The 19147-nt window shown below is 33.7% G+C and overlaps 1 protein-coding gene across 5 annotated transcripts in view; it reads right to left on the bottom strand.

Moving 5' to 3' along the window:
* Window positions 1-19147, bottom strand: part of USP34 (ubiquitin specific peptidase 34) — a 251988-nt gene that overhangs the window by 80311 nt on the left and 152530 nt on the right. For all 5 annotated transcript variants that reach the window (XR_011504013.1, XM_044772515.2, XM_070512047.1 and 2 more), the window contains exons 30-38: window positions 18513-18638; window positions 17171-17293; window positions 16946-17029; window positions 15612-15698; window positions 8645-8845; window positions 5481-5563; window positions 2174-2214; window positions 1905-2029; window positions 482-634 (exon numbers count right to left, since the gene is read on the bottom strand). Coding sequence is in view for 4 of the 5 variants with exons in the window: in XM_044772515.2 (XP_044628450.1) it covers window positions 482-634; window positions 1905-2029; window positions 2174-2214; window positions 5481-5563; window positions 8645-8845; window positions 15612-15698; window positions 16946-17029; window positions 17171-17293; window positions 18513-18638 (1023 nt within the window). In the remaining variant the exon portion in view is untranslated. The remainder of the gene's footprint in view (window positions 1-481; window positions 635-1904; window positions 2030-2173; window positions 2215-5480; window positions 5564-8644; window positions 8846-15611; window positions 15699-16945; window positions 17030-17170; window positions 17294-18512; window positions 18639-19147) is intronic.

The raw sequence follows: 19147 nt of genomic DNA, 5'->3' as shown, positions 1-19147 counted from the left end.
ATGTACGTATAGGAAAAAACACAGAAATATATAGGGTTTGGTTTCAGGCATCCACTGGGGGTCTTGGAATGCAGATAAAGGGGGGGACTATAGTATCATAAGGATAAAGCAAAGAACAAACAAAAAAACAACTGTGTGACTGAATGAGAAGAAAGCTACATTTAGGATGTTTCTATCATTCAACTTATTAATACAAGGCCCAGAATCTAGTAAGAACAGATGTTATTTCCACAACAGAATACCCAGGAGAGATCCCACATAGCTGAAATCAAAGTACAGAGATTCCATTCCTAGGTGTAATGTGGACACAACATGTCACAATGCTGTCACTTTAAGAACTATATAACTACTATCCTCTTGGTAAATACTACATACAGTAAACAAGTACTCAAAATTACCATGAGGGTATAATACAATGATAAACTTGGGGCAAAGGAAATTGCAGAAACAGAAACCACTCTTGAACATAGTAAAACCTTACCCTGATAGGTTTGAGTGCTTGAGCATCAGGAAGAAATTTCAACAATGTTGAGGCAGCCAATAGCAGAAAAGAGCGATTGATTGAGTCTCCTCCATCCAGCCCTGACAGAGATAACTTATAAAGACCATTGCAAGACTCATGACGGACTGCAGTCTAAATGAAAAAGCAAGTTCCAAAGATAGTCTGAGTAAGTACTAAAAAGTTAATCTTAAGTTAATACGTTGGCAGAAATAACATGTTAGGTGGTTCCTTTAGTAACATATTTTAAAATGCAATGTTCTGATCACACCATCATACATGTAATAATATGATCAAATAAACTACCCCAAAGTATAAAGTAACATGTAAAAACGTATTTTAGAAATTCCCAAATACATCCATAAAAACAAACCAAATAAACACGATGAAAACAGACAAATACAAAAGGGATTGAGGAGAGGGTATTCAAAATAATTTATTTACACAATTAAGTAACAGGATAAAATATTCTCAAAACTAGAAGCAACTTAGAAAGTACTTAAACTAGAACATTTTACAGATTCTAAGGGACTTGCCCAAATGTCACAGTGGTTACCTGGGACACAGTCAGCAAAAGAACACACATGCATTCAATTCAGAGCTAACAGAATTAGACACTGCTGTCTAAAAAAGGAGTGACTATCGGGGTGGCCCTGTGGCTGAGTAGTTAAGTTTGCGTGCCCCGCTGCAGTGGCCCAGGGTTTCAGTGGTTCAAATCCTGGCTGCGGACATGGCACTGCTCATCAGGCCACGCTGAAGTGGCATCCCACATGCCACAACTAGAGGGACCCACAAATAAAAATACACAACTATGTACTGGGGGGCTTTGGGAGAAAAAGGAAAAATAAAATCTAAAAAAAAAAGGCGTGACTATTATGGCTAAGTATATTAGTAACAGAGTGTTAGTACTGTTGCATTTAGGAACATGGTATGAGCAATAATCAAGATATGGTTAGTGAAAATTATATTGACCTCATTGGAATCAAAAGAAAATATATTCAACTTTTTAGTCTTTGTTGCATCTAAGGATATAATCTAATTAAATAGAAAAAGCAAAAGAAACTTCTAAAACATAAATTACCAAAATAAACGCTCAAGTCCTTCCCACTCCCTGGTAAAAAACAATAAAAAGAAAAACCCAAAGCAAAATAATCACTATGTAAACAAACATTTCAGAAAAAAGACCAATATGAATGCTACAGAATATTTAATATTCACACTTAAGTGTACATAGTTCAAAATACTCTAGATCTTAAAGGATTAAATAGGTACATTCTAGACAATGTGATGTATTTGTGGAATCAGGTCCATTTGTTTCCATTAGCTCTTTTACTTTTAGCAATGCTAATAATAGGAAAAAAATATGAAAAGTAAAAATAGTACTAATCTTCAATCTTTATCTTACCTCAGGAATAAGGAGGGTCAATTTCCTTAGCCAATCTTGTAAATGATCACTATCAGCAAGGCTAGATTTCACTAAAGAACAGCAATGAGCCCAACTCACCAACAGCCACATTGAATAATGTGAAACTAAAGAAAAATTAGAAAAAAATACGACTATAAGGTCTTGTGCTATAAAGAAAACACAATGTTCACTATTAAAGATATTATATATAAATGTATCTGGTTATCCAAATCCTTATCTATTAAAAATTAACTTTGTGAAACCCTTACCTTCATGTCTAGACCTGTGATCAGACTGAGCTTTCAAAACTCTGTAAAGTAAAAACACACCACCACCACCAATTAAAATCAGCAATGAATTTAAAATAGCTCAATTTATTATCACATATCCTTTCAACTTTATACAATTTCTGCCCAAAAAAGATTTAGATTTTAAGAAAGCTATTTTTCCTATAATATTTATCTTTTACTTAAAGAACCACAGGTAAAGTCTTATTACAGCAAACACCAAATGACTGTTCAGACTTAATAATCTGTTGATTAATTGACTGAATCCAATATTGATTGAAATAAGTGTACCCTCAAAAAGTGTTCATGATTTAGTTACTGGAGACATGTATTACAAAGAGAAAGGTTTATAACAGCTTAAAGTCTAAACTTCAAACTTCCCCCCTGAAAAGAATCATACATTGACATGAAACGCCCTTCCTTTTTTATTGTTAATGCCAATTTCTATCAAGAACAGTTAAAAGCAAATTATTAAAAAGAAAATTAACAAATTTATTCTATCTTGTTTCATCTCTATTTTTCCGTGATACTTTTAGCAACTTCAATGAAAAAAGTATTACACCTCAATTTAAAAAAGACTAAAATTTCATTTTAACTAAAACCAATAAATAGGGATTTACTATTTGCCTTACAAATAAACTGTTAAAAAAAAAAAGCACTGATCTCCAGTATCCTCACTATGTTTTAATAAATAAAACACCTTTCAAAATATCAAAAAGCAAGACTCATCCATAGTATTGATTTACAATAAAAGGTACTAATAAGTTAAAATGTATAAATCAAGTGTTTGGCCATATCTCACATTTAACTTTTACTACATTGGTATAATGCATTTAACTTTACCAAGAGCAACCTACCTATCTACCTTTTAAATCTGTATCATTACAAGATTTTTAATAAAACAGTCAAAAAGTTCATTCTAGCTTCCTTAAATTGATATACCTAGCACCTATGAACTGAAAGTAGGGGCTTATAAAAAGATAATGGCACAGGAACAAGTGCTGAGAAAACACGGGAATGGGGGAGGGGGAGCTCACATTACAAAGATTGTAATGAGTTCTTTAAGAATGGAACTGGTAGAATGAAAACAAGAATTGCCACAGAGTGAACCAGCTGGAACAGCAACAGCTGTTAACAAATCTGCATATTTATTTCTCATTGTGTGAGGTTAACAGTCAAGTGAACATTTCTTAATTCTAAAGAAATAAAAGCAGACTAAAGTAGTCATTGAATTGCCTTGTTAATTCAATATACTGTGGTGTGTGGGACAGTGAGGTAGAGTGTGTGTTAGAGGACAAGAAAGAGTTAAGAATTATTTAACTGGAGAGTAATTGGTGGTTGGGGTATAAAATGCATTTTATCATACAAATCAAGGGTATGTTATAGCACTTTCTTTGTTTCCCCACATTATCCATTCACAAGTTTTACAAACAATGAGGTAAGGTGCTTGGCACTGAAAATATGGTGACCAAAATCAGATATAGTTTATGCAGAATTTAAGTGTAGTGAGTTAAAGCAGATATTGATCAAGTAATGAACATGAATTCAATTGAGATAGACATTAAAGAAAGGCACACTAAAAAAGAAAGAATCTTAAAATAATCATACTATTTATATGCAACCATTGCCTATGAACATGACTTTTAAAAGCACCTAAAAACAGCTAATTAGATACTAGCAATACATAGGATAATCATTTGTAAAGGTGTTTACATTAGCTTTATAAATTATTTGAGGACAATGGCAAACTTCAGCCCAATATAATGCCTACAAAATACCTGGAAATTAATTTTATATACTTCAACATACTTTATGTGATTATTTAAGGCATACAACAAGGTAGCTATGCATTAGTCAGCCATTATCATACTTGAATTTCTATATTATTAAAATTTTGTACATTATTAAGAAGATCTCCAATGTAGCCCCAATATATGGGGTCATATTACACGTTTAAACTATATTCTTACACACGTATTTCCAGCTCTGTCCACTGAGGGCCTAGAAGCAAGGAAACACTAGTAACAATGAATACACCAAGCACCCATATTTTGGAGGTTCCCCACCAATAGGAACTAGCGCTTCTTAAGGAAATGGTTGATTCCAGGACTAAGACATGGAAACTACAAACCTAGAAGATCTTGCAGTGACAGGGAAGAAAAAAAGGGACTCCTCCTCTCCATCCCAAATAATGGGAATGTGTGAAAAGGACACGTGAACAAGGCTGAAGAGGCCAACTCAGACATACGTTGACCAAAGTGAATAGTAATAGTAATAAATTGTAACAATAAACAAACAAAAAAATCCATGAATCCAAATTGATAGTAACTAAATAAATAAAAGGGAAGAAGAGAAAGCTCTTCTTCACAATAGGAGGTCAACTAATAAATGGAATGGTAAGAGTTAGAAAATCACTAGTTTTCAAATATTAAAATAATATTTAACTCTGGCAAGAATCATCACTGAACGCTGAAAATCAATGAGTGAACGTTTCATGAGGAGCAGGAAATTTAAGCAGTTGCAAAATATCTTCCCATAAGTTACTTTTAAAGGAAAAATCAGAAACCTTATTGTAGAGAAACCTGGAAGAAACCAGATTAACTGATCAAAATTAATATTACTAATAATGGGACAAACTGACATCCCCAGCATGTATTGGAAAAGACACATCACTTCTGGAGTATTCCTACCAAAATGTATAATCCGAATCTAATCATAAGGAACAATCAGGAAAACCTAAATTGAAAGGCAATTTATAAAATAATTGGCCTATACCACCCAGAAACGTTAGTATCATGAAAGAAAGGCTAAGAAAGTATCCCTGATTAAAGGAAATGGAAGAAACACAGTAGTACATGATTCTGGACCAGGATAACAATTGTTATAAAGAATATGAATAGAACAACTTGAGTATGGGTTATAGATTAGATATTATTCTATCAATGTTAGATTTTCTAAATTTTAAAATTTTATGCTAGATTAAGAGAACGTCCTTAATCTTAGGAGATACACATCAAAGTATTTATGAGTAAGTAGTCATGTCTGAAACTTACTGTCATAAGATTCAGGAGAGTATGCAAATAAATGCGTGTGCACAGACACACGGAAAATGCGCACTCATGATTACGATAAAAACTGGCAAAATTTTGGTAATATGCAAATCTAGATGAATGGCAGAGTCCATGAAAATGCCTTGATTTTTCTAAGTTTTAAATTTTTTCAAAATAAAATTTTAAGACACTATATTCTTACTACAAATACATATATAAATTATGTTAAAACTTCATACCTAGGAGCCAGATTATCATACGTATAAGCAACAGACATAAGTCGCTGAATCAAACTGGTTCCTTGGACAAGAACAAGAAATACCTTTAAAACAAAAACATTAAAAAAAAACTTTTAAATACACTAAAACACACAAAACTGCATTTTTAACCCAAGACTCCAAATTACTTTGATTTTTGTCTATGACAAGGTAAGAAATATCCTAGTAATGGCTATTTAAAAATACTGTAAAAATATCAAATACTAGAAAACTAGAATTTTGTAACCAAATTTAAGAGCAGCAACTTGAAAAAGAAAATAATGAAAATTTAGAAATACACAGGTAAAATTATTTTGTATATTGGATCCACAGATATTCTGCATGTCACTGGGTAAGAAAAATACTATATATTACATGTCAGTGTTCTGGGGAGGTGAGTGAGGAATAAAACATTTTTTACTTTTGAAATAAGAAAAATAGTCAACCAGTGGCAGATTCCTCAACCACCCGGAAATAAATATAAACAAGCAATATACAATATACCATGGATACAGAACATGATCCTGGATTAAATCCTGAGGTTCAAAGTTTAGTTTGCTAAATTTCAAGCTGCACGATTCTAACGAATACTTAATTTCTAGGTCCTAGTTCTTCATCCATATAATTTGCTAATTTAATAAAGGATCATTGAATCCCTTCTGCAGGTCGGAACCCACTCTGGGCCTTTATTTTTTAAGTCACTGTTCCAATCCTGGAGATGTTAGTCCAGTGCAGCAGATAACATAGAAAGCACTGTAACGTAAGTATATACAATGTGCCAAATAAGCAAAAGAAGGGAGCAACAACTAAACTTGTCCCAGGCAGAATCAGGAAAGCTTCAAGAAAAGCAATGTTGAGGCTGGAATTTGAAAGTTCAATTTGGAATCTGAACTTTCTAAAAGGTTATTAAGGAGAACAAATGAAATAATGCATGATAGTAAATTATTAAAAGAATTAGTGTTCTTCCTTACTATCTATAATATACCAAAATTGGATGATTTTTATCTCCAGAATTAGTGTAACAAAATTTTTTGTTGCCAAATAGCTTAGACGTACATACTAACCTCTAATTATTAAAATAAATAAACAAATGGAAAAATATGTATAGTCTGCCTCTTTTCTAAACTATAAAAAAGTAACACTGGGGGGCTGGCCCAGTGGCACAGTGGTTAAGTTCACACATTCGCCTTTGGCAACCCAGGGTTCACTGGTTCAGATCCTGGGTGTGGACCCTACTCGCTGCTTATCAAGCCATGCTGTGGAAGGCGTCCCACATATAAAGTAGAGGAAGATGGGCAAGGATGTTAGCTCAGGGCCACTCTTCCTCAGCAAAAAGAGGGGGATTGGAGGCAGATGTTAGCTCAGGGCTAATATTCCTCAAAAAAAAAAAACGTAACCCTGGTATGTGCACAGAAAAAAACACTCCAGAAAGATACCACATAAAGCTATTAATGGTAGTCAACTACAACTGGGTGAAGGTTCACTTGTATATTCTGAATTATTTTCCATTACTATGTACTTGCATATATTTTTTAAAAAAACAAACCCATTATTTTTAAAACTCCATATATGTGTTTTACATGTATAATTACATGTATTTATATCATTAAAATGTCAAGAGGAAATCACTAATAAAAATCAAAAGCTTTAAAACTATTTAGTGAGTTGATGGAAAGGAGCACAAATGATTTGAGCTTTTGTATTATAATCTGGAAAGTTTATTCTGGGGAAAAAAACCCTGAAACATTACAGCAATGCAAGGTTTGGTCAGGCATTGCATAACAACATTTAGGTCAACAACGGACTGCATATATGATGGTGGTCCCACAAGATTAGTAGAATATAGCCTAGGTGTGTAGTAGGCTATACCTTCTAGGTTTGTGTAAGTACACTCTACGACTTTACGAAATTGCCTAATGATGCATTTCTTAGAACATAGTCTTGTCATTAAGCGATGCAAGACTTTCGTTCACAGTATGCAACACTGTAGAATACATTTAGATCACAGTGAGTCTATTTTAATTGTATTAGCTGTAAATGATCTGGAATACTAGCACAGATCACTTTTCCCATTTAAATCCCAAAATTCCAATGGGAAATATGCTTCAGATTTTCATTTATACTAGTAGTTTCCAACCTATGTTCACCACAATATTTTTCTATCAGTAACAATTCATTACTCTGGTGTTTCTTGGGCAGGTATGAGGTGAGGTGTCATTCTCAAAAGGCTACTAAATGAGGAAGAGATGTCAATAAAAACTCGCCTTCATCTCTCCCCACTTCCCAGTTCACTGATGGAGACATCGGAAGGGCAAATATTTGATCACATGAATAACAGAATCCATAGTCAAAAAGAATTCTAAATTTACTGCTGGATTTGCTGGTTATTGTGCCATTTTCTTTCAGCTCTAAATCTACCATTCTATATACTTGCTCCGTGATGCTAGGGCTGGAACATGACAAACTAAATTCCTCCATTGCCAGCTGGCTTCCTATTAGGTTCTGTCAACCTGAGACAATAAAGAATATTTCCTTGCTTTTTCTGTTAGCATTGTTTCAGAAATATTTTACCCAGAAGAGGCAGTTGGTTTCAGAAACAGCAGAACCCTTTACTTAGAGGCCTAAACCCCAATTCAACAGGATCCCTCTTATAAGCTCATTTCTATTAACTCCAACCTTTTCCGTATGTTCCTCAACCCTAAGGGTAGTGAATGGTTACCTATCTAGGTTATCTCAACATTTTCTTTTTATATTTTTAGCCCTCCAACACATACACATAAAACAACTCTCTATTTTAAATTTTCTCTGTTGAAATACCTAGTGTTTGTTTTCCTGAACGGATACTGATACACTCAGTATTTAAAGTACTGAGTCCAAATAATGAACTCAATCCTATAGTTAGAAAACATTAAAATGGCATATAATTCATTCCTGCATTTTGCATGATGACGTGAAAAGCATTACTGCTTCATAAGTACTCCTGCTTTAAAACAGAAGCATCACTTCTGGTTTTAGGTCATATTGTGGTAATCTAGGATAGCATTTCTTAAGCATTGGTCTATTTCTTCACTTTGTAAAAACAAAAGCTCTCTTAAAACATAAACAGAATTCATTACTACAATTTAAGGTTAACGTCTGTACTTTACCTCTGTTAATCTTGGTATATGAAGACCCTTGGCATGATCACCAGCAGCCTTTCTTGATTTGCCAGGCCAGGTTCTTTTCCTATGGCTTTCTGCTATACCAGACCAGGCAAAGACATCATGATAAGCTAAATCCAAATCAGACGGATCTACTGCAAACTGGCATATTAACTTCAGCAAGCAAGCAAGACAGTCTAGCTGCCACTGTGGATAAGAAGAAAATGTCATTTCCCTATTTTCATTAATTTAACATGGCCACTATACAACCTGAAATTAAAGGCTAGAAAATAAAAGTAATTATAGCTAGTACTCAATCTATGTGGTACAGAAATTTTGCTGCTCATGTATTATGGTTCATTAACAATTCAATCTTATAAAAATGAAGAAAAGTATCTAGACACTAAGAAGATGTATTTAATGAAATGGAAATGACACTTGCATTTCTATCATGAAGGTATCACACTAACGCATGTGATAGAGAAAGACAACTTTTTAAAAAAATGCACTGCTCAGAAAGTACTGTGATTTTTAAAAAATTATTAAACTGCTAACAAAGATATCATTTACCCACCAATAAAATGAATTGAGAGACAAAATACTGTAAGTTGTTTCTCCACAAAAGTGACACATATTCTGAGGCCAAAGCAATTCTCACTAATTCTAGAAAGTAATTCAACTGAGAATTTTGCACTTTACATATGTACATTCAAAATGAAAAATAATTTTTCATAAAATATTAAGTAGTCTGAAAAGTAAAATTTGTAATTGATTTAAATTTTTATATTAAACATTTTTAAATAAAACATTTCCTTTAAATAAATTAAGAACACCACGTATGTACAAAATGAGTTTCAGAGCTTTCTCTTCATGGTCTTTGTCCTCCTCTTTTCCATAACCACTGCCAAGTACTACAGCTACACCAGTATAATACCAGGAAATATAGCAGTTCTATATAGCTGATTTTCAAGAAAGGTACCAAGAAACTTCAGTGAGGAAAAAACAGTCTCTTTAACAAAAGGTGCCAGAAAAACTGGACAGTCATATGAAAAAAAATAAATAAAACCTCAACTTCACTCTACATATACAGAAGTTAACTCAAAATGCATCACAGACCTAAATGCAAAAGATAACTATAAAACTTAGAGGAGAAAAACCTTTGTGACCTTGGACAAAGATTTCTTAGATAGGATACAAATTTTGTTAGAATTAAAAATGTCTCCACTTAAAAGACATTGTCAATATAATAAAAATCCAAGTCACAAATTGAGTAAAATATTCCTACTACATACATCTGAGAAAGAAAAACTTGTCCAAATTGGTTAAGAAAAAAAAAAGAAGTCAGCCCAAGATATGAAGAGATACTTACAAAAATAGATAAAAAGCATAGTCAATGCAAAACTTATGGGACGCAGTGAAAGCAGTGCTAATGCAGAAATTTATAGCTATAAATGCTTACATTAAAAAAAGCAATAAAGATCTCAATCAACAATCTGACTTTACAACTTGAGGAACTAGAAAAAGAACAAATTAAACCCAAAGCTAGCAGAAAGAAGGAAATAATAAAATCAGAGGAGAAGTAAATGAAAAAGAGAATAGAAAAGCAATAGAGAAAAATCAATGAAAACAAAACTTAGTTCTTTGAAATGAACAACCACATTGACAAACCTTTAGCTAGAAGGACAAAGTAAAAAGAGAGAAGAGTGCAATTACTAAAATCAGAAATGAATGTAAGAATATTTCTACCAACTCTACAGAAATAAAGAGGATTTTAAGAGAGTACCATGAAAAATTGTACACCAAAAAACTGGATAACCTACATAAAATGGACAAATTCCTAGAAACACAAAACCTACCAAGACTCAATCACAAAAAAATAGAAAATCTGAACAGATCTATAACTAGCAAGGAGATTGAATCAGTAATCAAAAATCTCCCAACAAAGAAAAGTTCTGCACCTGACGGCTTCACTAGTTCATTCTACCAAACATCCAAAGAAGTAGTAATACCAATCCTTCTCAAATGTCTCCAAAAAACAAAGGAGGAAAGAACAATTTCTAATTCATCCTATCAGGCCAGTATAACCCCGATTCAAAGCCAGAAAAAGACACTTCAAAAATAGAAAACTACAGACCACTATCCCTTATGAACACTGATGCAGAAGTCCTCAACAAAATATTAGCAAACAGAATTCAGCAACATATTAAAAGGATTATACACCATGACCAAGTGGGATTTATTCTTCGAACGCAGGGATGGTTTGACACATGGGAATAAATGAATGTAATACTCCACATCAACAAAATGAAGGGAGAAGACCACACGATCATCTCAGTTGATACAGAAAAAGCATGTGACAAAATTTAACATCCTTTCATGATAAAAACACTCAACAAAATAGGAATAGAAGGAAGCTACCTCAACATAATAAAAGCCATGTATGAAAAATCCATAGTGAAAATCATACTCATTGGTGAAAGACTGAAAGAGTTTCCTCTAAGACAAGAAAAAAGGCAAGGATGCCAAGTTTCACCACTTCTATTCAACATAGTAATGGAAGTTTTGTACTGAGTAATTAAGCAAGAAAAAGAAATAAAAGGCATTCAAATTGGAAAAGAAGAAGTAAAATTATCTCTGTAGATAAAATAAGCTCGGACTCCAAAAAAAGGCTCTTAAAGCTACTCAGTAAATTCAGCAAAGTAGCAGGATACAAAGTCAACATAAAAATTTGGCTGCATTTATATACACGAACAATGAACAACATGAAAAGAAAATTAAAAAACAATTCCATTTACAATAGCATCAAAAATAATAAAATACTTAGGAATTAACCAAGGAGGTGAAAGACTTCTACAATGAAAACTACAAAACACTGCTGAAAGAAATTAAAGACATACATAAATGGAAACACATCCCATGTTCATGGATTGGAAAACTTAACATTATTAAAATATCAATACTACCCAAAGTGATCTACAGATTCAGTTCAATCGCTAACAAAATCCTAATGCTATTTTTTGCAGAAACAGAAAAACCCATCCTAAAATTCATACAAAATTGCAAGGGACCCTGAATAGCAAAATCAATCTTGAAAGAAAAGAACAAAACTGGCAGACTCACTCTTCCTGATTTCAAAACTTACTACAAAGCAGCAGTAATCAACACAGTGTGGTACTGGCATAAAGACAAGACATATAGACAAATGAATGACACAAAGAGCCCAGAAATAAATCCTCACATATATGGTCAAACGATTTTGGACAAGGGGGCCACGACCATTAACAGGGGTGAAAGAATGGTCTTTTCAAGAAATGGTGCTGGAAAACCTGGATATCCGCATTCAAAAGAACAAAGTTGGACCCTTATTTAACACCCAATACAAAAATTAAATCAAAATGAATCAAGAACCTAATATAAGACCTAAAACAACAAAACACTTGAAAGAAAACATAGGATAAAAGCTTCACAACATTTGGCGATGATTTCTTGGACAGGACATCAAATGCACAGGTAACAAAAGAAAAAACAAACAGGACTGCATGAAAATTTACTAATTTTGTGCATCAGACGACAACACATAGATTAAAAAGACAACCTATAGAATGGGAGAAAAAATTGGCAAACTATATACCTGATAAATGACTAATATCCACAATATATAGAGAACTTGGAAAACTTAACAACAAAAAAACCCAAACAACTTGATTCAAAAACGGGCATGGAGTTGAACAGATATTTCTCCAAAGACATACAAATGGCCGATGAGAACGTGAAAAGATGCTCAACTTCACTAATCATTAAGGAAATGAAAGTAAAAACCACAATCTCACATCCATTAGGATGGCTACCATCAAAAAACCAGAAAATAAAAGTGCTGGTGAAGATTCAGAGAAATCGGAACCCTGTGCACTGTTGGTGGGAATGTAAAATGGTATAGCTGGTGTGGAAAACAGTATGGCAGTTCCTCAAAAAGTTTAAAATAGAATTACCATATGACCCAGCAATTCCACTCCTCGGTACATACCCAAAAGAATTCAAAGGAGAGTTTCAAATATATTTGTATACCCACGTCCACAGCAGCATTATTCACAATAGTTAAAACATAGAAGCAATCCAAGTGTCCATCAAAGGATGAATAGATAAGCAAAATGTGGTATATATACACAATGGATATTATTCAGCCTTAAAAAGGAAGGAAATTCTGCAATACGCTACAACAAGGATGGTACTTGAGGGCATTTTGCTCAGTGAAATAAGCCAGTCACAAAAAGACAAATATTTCTGATTCCACTTACATGAAGTACTTAAGAGCAGTCAAAACCACAGAGACAGAAAGTACAATGGTAGTTGCCTCAGGCTGGGGGGAGGGAACGATTGGGGAGTTATTGTGAACGTATTTAATACCACAGAACCATACACTTAAAAATGGTTAAGATGATAAATTTTGTGTTACATGTATTTTACTACAATTGAAAAAGAAAAAACGGGGGCTGGCCAAGTGGCTTAGTGGTTACATTTGCCGCCTCCACCTTAGCAGCCCAGCGTTCACAGGTTCGCATCACAGGCGTGGACATACACACTGCTCATCAAGTCATGCTGTCATGGTGTTCGACATACAAAATAGAGGAAGATAGGTACAGATGTCAGCTCAGGGACAATCTTCCTCAAGCAAAAAGAGCAAGATTGGCAACAGATGTTAGCTCAGGGCCAATCTTCCTCACCAAAAAAAACACAAAAAACAAATCATGGTCAATAAGCACAAGAAAAGATGCTCAATATCACTAATCATCAGGGAAGGACAAGGCAAAACCACCATCAGATAATACCACATACCCACTAGAATGGCTCAAATGAAAAAGTGGTGACCCTGGGTAATATACTACTTTCAAAAGTAAACCTTGAAAGCATTATGCCAAGTGAAAGAAGCCAGTCACAAAAGCCTATATATATATATAGTATCATCCCATTTACATGAAATGTCCATAAAGACAGAAAGTAGATTAGATTGGTTTTTGCATAGGACTGAAGCATTTGGGGGAAAATGAGGGAGGGGTGATTGCTAATGAGTACGGAGTTTCCTTCTGGATTGATGAAATTGTTCTGGAATTAACACCGTGGTAATGGTTGCAAAACTTTGCGAATATACTAAAAATCACTGATTTTTACTTTTAAAAGGGTGAATTTTATTGTACGTGAATTATATCTCAAAAAGTTTAATTTTAAAAATATAATTCAACTAAGTTCATTTAAAAAGGGGAAAAATAAAATCGGTTAAGAAACAAGAATGATTCTGAATTTACAATTATTTTATAACATATTAAGAGAGATGCATTATAAATAGGGGATATCAGTTGACTTGAAAGCTCTGTGTCTTAGGCATGTTTCGCATGTCAGGCATTGCCAGAGTACAATGTAACACATATGGCAGTAAAATTTTCTTACTAGTAGTACTTCATAAAAGTATCCACAATTTCAAAGGAAACAAAGAGAGAAAAGCTTTGGCACATGATTCCCTGTAACTTCATTCAAAACTAAACTTAGAGCAGTTTATAAACAAAATTCCTATAAATGACACATTAACTACTCATTAAAGATGTTAAAGTCTCTCACTTTGCCAGAGAACTAAAAGGCACCTTATAATTCTGAGGGATTAATGGAACAACAAAAACATATCTAATAAAACACGACAGACATTTGAGTTATAAGACATAGAATTACAACAATTAATTATTGTAGTAGAGGTATCTATTGTAAAAAGGAAAATATCTGTAGTAAAAGAAAAATGGAAAAAACAAGTATTGCAATGAGTGGTAAGATTAACAAAATTTTGGCAGACAGCACTATGTTTTCTAAATGTTATTTTCTCTCATTAACTTTTTAGACATACTAGTATTTGATACCAAATCAAGAACACATGAGTTCTAGGTTCCAAGGTAATTCTAAAGAACAAGTAACTAAGAAATTAGTATTCAAAAGGGATGTTTGATAACGCTACTCTGCTTTGTTGGAGGTCAGGAAATGGAGAATCCTTTCCCTTTAGTTAAAAACTGCATTGTGCAGGGGCTGGCCCCGTGGCCGAGTGGTTAAGCTCGCGCGCTCCGCTGCAGGCGGCCCAGGTGTTTCGTTAGTTCGAATCCTGGGCGCGGACATGGCACTGCTCATCAGACCACGCTGAGGCAGCGTCCCACATGCCACAACTAGAAGAACCCACAACGAAGAACAACGAAGAATACACAACTATGTACCGGGGGGGCTTTGGGGAGAAAAAGGAAAAAATAAAATCTTTAAAAAAAAAAAAAAAAACTGCATTGTGCAGTTTGGTATATAGCATTATGAATTTTTTAATATTCCACAAGCAATTTTATTTTCCTATTATAGAACAATGCTTCTTCAAGTTGATAGTGGTAAAGTACCACTTTTAAAACTCCCATTTTGTTGGGGACTGATAATTTTGTAAAATACTGTAAAAAATACTGCAGCAATGTCCAATTGCTATAAAAATTTCTAAAGGCTTACTCTAATTTCTATACCTATTTCACTGCAGACCAGTCACAAATGGCCTGGAAGATATATTTTTGAGTAGTACTGCTACAAAGGAAGAAATGGTCAAAACAAAATGAAAAAGGATGTTTTGAAAAAAATTGAAGATGAGGTTTCTTAAAAAGCATCTATACTTTACTATATAAATATTAGTATATACTTTATCAACCTAAAGGAAAAACGTTTATGAATCAGCCATGGTTCAGAGTCATTGATTTTTAGCACTTAAAAATTTTTAACAGAGTTGACATGGAGAACTCCTAATGCATAACCGGTTTATGAGACTTTTTTTTTTAATTTATTTTTACTGTACTCCATACTTTCCTTTACTACAATGAAGTATGTAGCAAAAGTTATACTTGCTAATGGGAAATGGAAGTGCTTAAAATGGAATAACTACTGTAACTGGTTGAAACAGTGATTTTTTACTTACCACAGTCCAAGATTCCTGCTCCTTAGGCTCCAAAATTCCAGAATTAAAAATTTCTAATAACTGTTGAAGCCCTCCGGCAGCAACAAACTGTAAGCAATGGTGAGAGTAATGGTAAGAGAAAAGCAGCTATAAAATGTAACAAAGACTCGCTTTTTGATTCACTGGATGTGTGTATGCACGTGTGTGTATAAAATAGCGTATACAAGGCTCAGCCCTGTGGCTGAGTGGTTAAAGTTCCACGTGTTTTGGCAGCCTGGGTTCACTGGTTCAAATCCCAGGCAGGGACCTACTCCACTCAGCAGCTATATGGTAGAGGTGTCCCACATACAAAAAAGTAGAGGAGGACTGGTACAGATGTTAGCTTAAAGCTAATCTTCCTCAAACAAAAAAAGAGGAGGATTGGCAAAAGATGTTAGCTCAGGGCGAATCTTCCTCAGCAAAAAATAAATAAAATAGCATATACAGTCATGCATCACTTAACAACAGGGATACATCCTGAGAAATGCGTCATTGGGTGATTTTGTCACTATGCAAACTTTATAGAGTATACTTACATAAACTTAGATGGTATAGCCTACTACACCCCTGGGCTTTATGGAACTATACACTAATCTTATGGGACCACTGTCATATATGCAGTCCATCATTGACCGAAACATCATTATCTGGTGCAGGACTATATCCTTCATTTAGCAAATTACTCTTTGATTTAAATAATCAAAATGCGGGCCAGCCCTTGGTCGAGTGGTTAAGTTTGCATGCTCCACTTCAGCGGCCCAGGGTTTCACCAGTTTGGATTCTGGGCGGGGATGTGGCACCACTCACCAAGCTATGCTGAGGCAGTGTCCCACACAGCACAACGAGAAGGACCTACAACTAGAATATACAACTATGTACTAGGGGTCTTCGGGGAGAAGAAGAAGAAGGAAAAAAAAAAGGAAGACTGGCAACAGATGTTAGCTCAGGTGCCAATATTTAAAAAAATTTAAAAAAATAATCATAATGATTTCCATAAAAAGTAATAACGTACAGCCTACTTTCAAGAATTTTTCTTGAAAAGTTCTTGCAAAAACCTATAAACATATCTATATTCCATTAACCATTTAATGCCAGATGATGATGTGTCCTAACACAGATATTAAGTGCTAAAAACAGAGGCACAAACACATTAAATAATCTCAGCTTATTATTGTGATTTAGAGTAACATATCATTTTTAAAGTATGCGTTAATAGTAAACTAGTTTAAAACCAATTAATAATTGTGGTACCTACTTTTGGAAAATTAGAGATAAATTATTTTTATCAATACACTGCAAAACACATATGATCAAACCTTGCAACTCCAGGAATTTTTACTATTTTCCACTTGATCCTCACTTGAATCATCTGAATCTGGATAAAGATCACTGTAACTCCCCTGTGGGAACGGCAAAAAATAAAAAAATAAGGGAAGGCGGCAGCTGAAAAAAGTTATTCTAGAATTAAAGGATAACATACACTCAAATTTTGCTCCAGAGAGAATACAAACATTTAATGATAATAACAGAAATGCAATTACCGTTGATTCTCTCCTTATTCTTCTGTTAGGTTTTCCCAGTGCTTCAATAATTTCCAGGGCATATAATAGCTTGTGAGCACTCTTAATTTTGAGCAGTTCTTTCCAATTAAGTCCATCATTACTCTTAAGTTAAAAAAAGAAAAACATATTTTTCTCAAGCCAATTTACTAAGGGAATCTCCTCCCCCCAAAATTTAAAGAAATTGATACTATATAAAAACTCAAATAATTACATATACACTGAAATATATTCAAACACGTGAAGATCAATTACATAATCAGTACTAATGGTATGCTTACAATACCAATTATTCATTAAATTTTGTTAAAATAAAATTAATACAAAAACAGCAGCACAGAAAAAAATTACATCTTCTTAACCTTCACGACAGTTGAGGCAATTTACCATCTTCCCAACAAAAAAACATTGTAGCCTAGATGAATGTGTGAACTTTTCAGGATATGTAAGTAGTAAAGTCTATTATTTAATTCTTACTTATGGTTAAGTTACACCCACCTATTTAAAAATCACACACAAACACATAAATTTTAAAATATTGTTCTTTTCTACTCCCAACTTATGAAATTATGCTATGCACACTTAATATGCATCTTTGACAACAGTATTATTATTAGAGCTACTCTGAGTCATCAACTACTCTTTTCCAGGCCCACCTTCTTCACTTCTAAGTCATTTCAGATATAGGACTTTCTGAAGTCACAATGACAAAGTCTCAAATCACAGATAACCACTCCGCTAACATTAGGACATTGTTTACCCCATCGATGTTCTACTTGTATCTCTACAAAGTAACCCCTTCTTATATAGCCTGTAAAAAATAATCTCTAATTTTAACAGATGTCTTTACAAAGATACATAACACAACACAGGTGAGACCATGCTACTATGGGAAAATTAACAAATATATATAAAATTTCTTTGCGTCATTTTCCCCTACTTCTATCATTTGACGTGTATAAGCATCCAAAAAGAGCATTGATGCAGGTCATTAAACCACAGTGTATTTTCTCTAAACATTACTTTTTGTTGTCAAAAACAAAACAATACTTAGAATACAAGAAGAAAAAACACTAAAAAGGCAGCAAATCCATATTTTCTCAAGTTAATTTTAGAAAACGTCTTTGCCTTGTAGTATTTAGCCTATATTCTTCAACCTCACTAATAATTAAATAAATCAATATTAAAATAAACTGGCACATTTTATCTACTAAATGGGCAAAATTTTACTGAGGATATAGGTCAATAAGCAATCTCATACACTGCCAGTAGGAAAGTAAACTGTACCATCCTCCAGGAGAGTAAAAAGATTTTGTGGGCTTACCTGTTCCTCTGAGATATTCTGGAACGCCATCAACATGTTAGGGCATGTAGGAAGAAGCATCAGTAGCTCCCATACACGCCTAGAGAGATTTTCTGCATGAAGATGAAGTTCTTCACATCTTAAGCTCTACACAAATAAGAACAAGTGCTTATCAAGACAGATCAGTAAAAAAAATTCCAAACTTAAGTTCAACATTTTTACATAAAATCATTACTTATCAAATTTGATAATATTTTTTAGTTTTACTTTAAGAGTGAGAAACCATTTGTTACATGGTAAATACATTTATCCAATAAATTAACAGTTATATCAAAGTACTGGTTTTCAACTTGTTATTATTGAACTCTTTTCTGGAAAAAAAAAGTGACCTCTAAGTCTGACCACTTTCCTCAGGAAACTTCTCAAATAGAACTGAAAACGTCTGTTTTATAAAGCCATTCAAGTAAATTTCAATAAGACTGTCATCTGTTTCCTCTTTGCAGGTCACTATTCTAAGGATGACAAAGACTTAGTGAATTAAAATCCTTGACCTCATATTTGGGAAAAGAGTACACTTGTTTCTCTTATTTTGCTAATCTATACTTTATTTTCCAGACAAGCAGAGATTAAGAGGAAAGCAAACAATTTTAAAGAAT

The sequence above is a fragment of the Equus asinus genome, chromosome 6, assembly GCF_041296235.1.
Source record: "Equus asinus isolate D_3611 breed Donkey chromosome 6, EquAss-T2T_v2, whole genome shotgun sequence".
Classification (NCBI taxonomy): domain Eukaryota; kingdom Metazoa; phylum Chordata; class Mammalia; order Perissodactyla; family Equidae; genus Equus; species Equus asinus.
The sequence above is the reverse complement of the archived record's forward strand: the minus strand, read 5'-3'. Positions and strand labels throughout refer to the sequence as shown.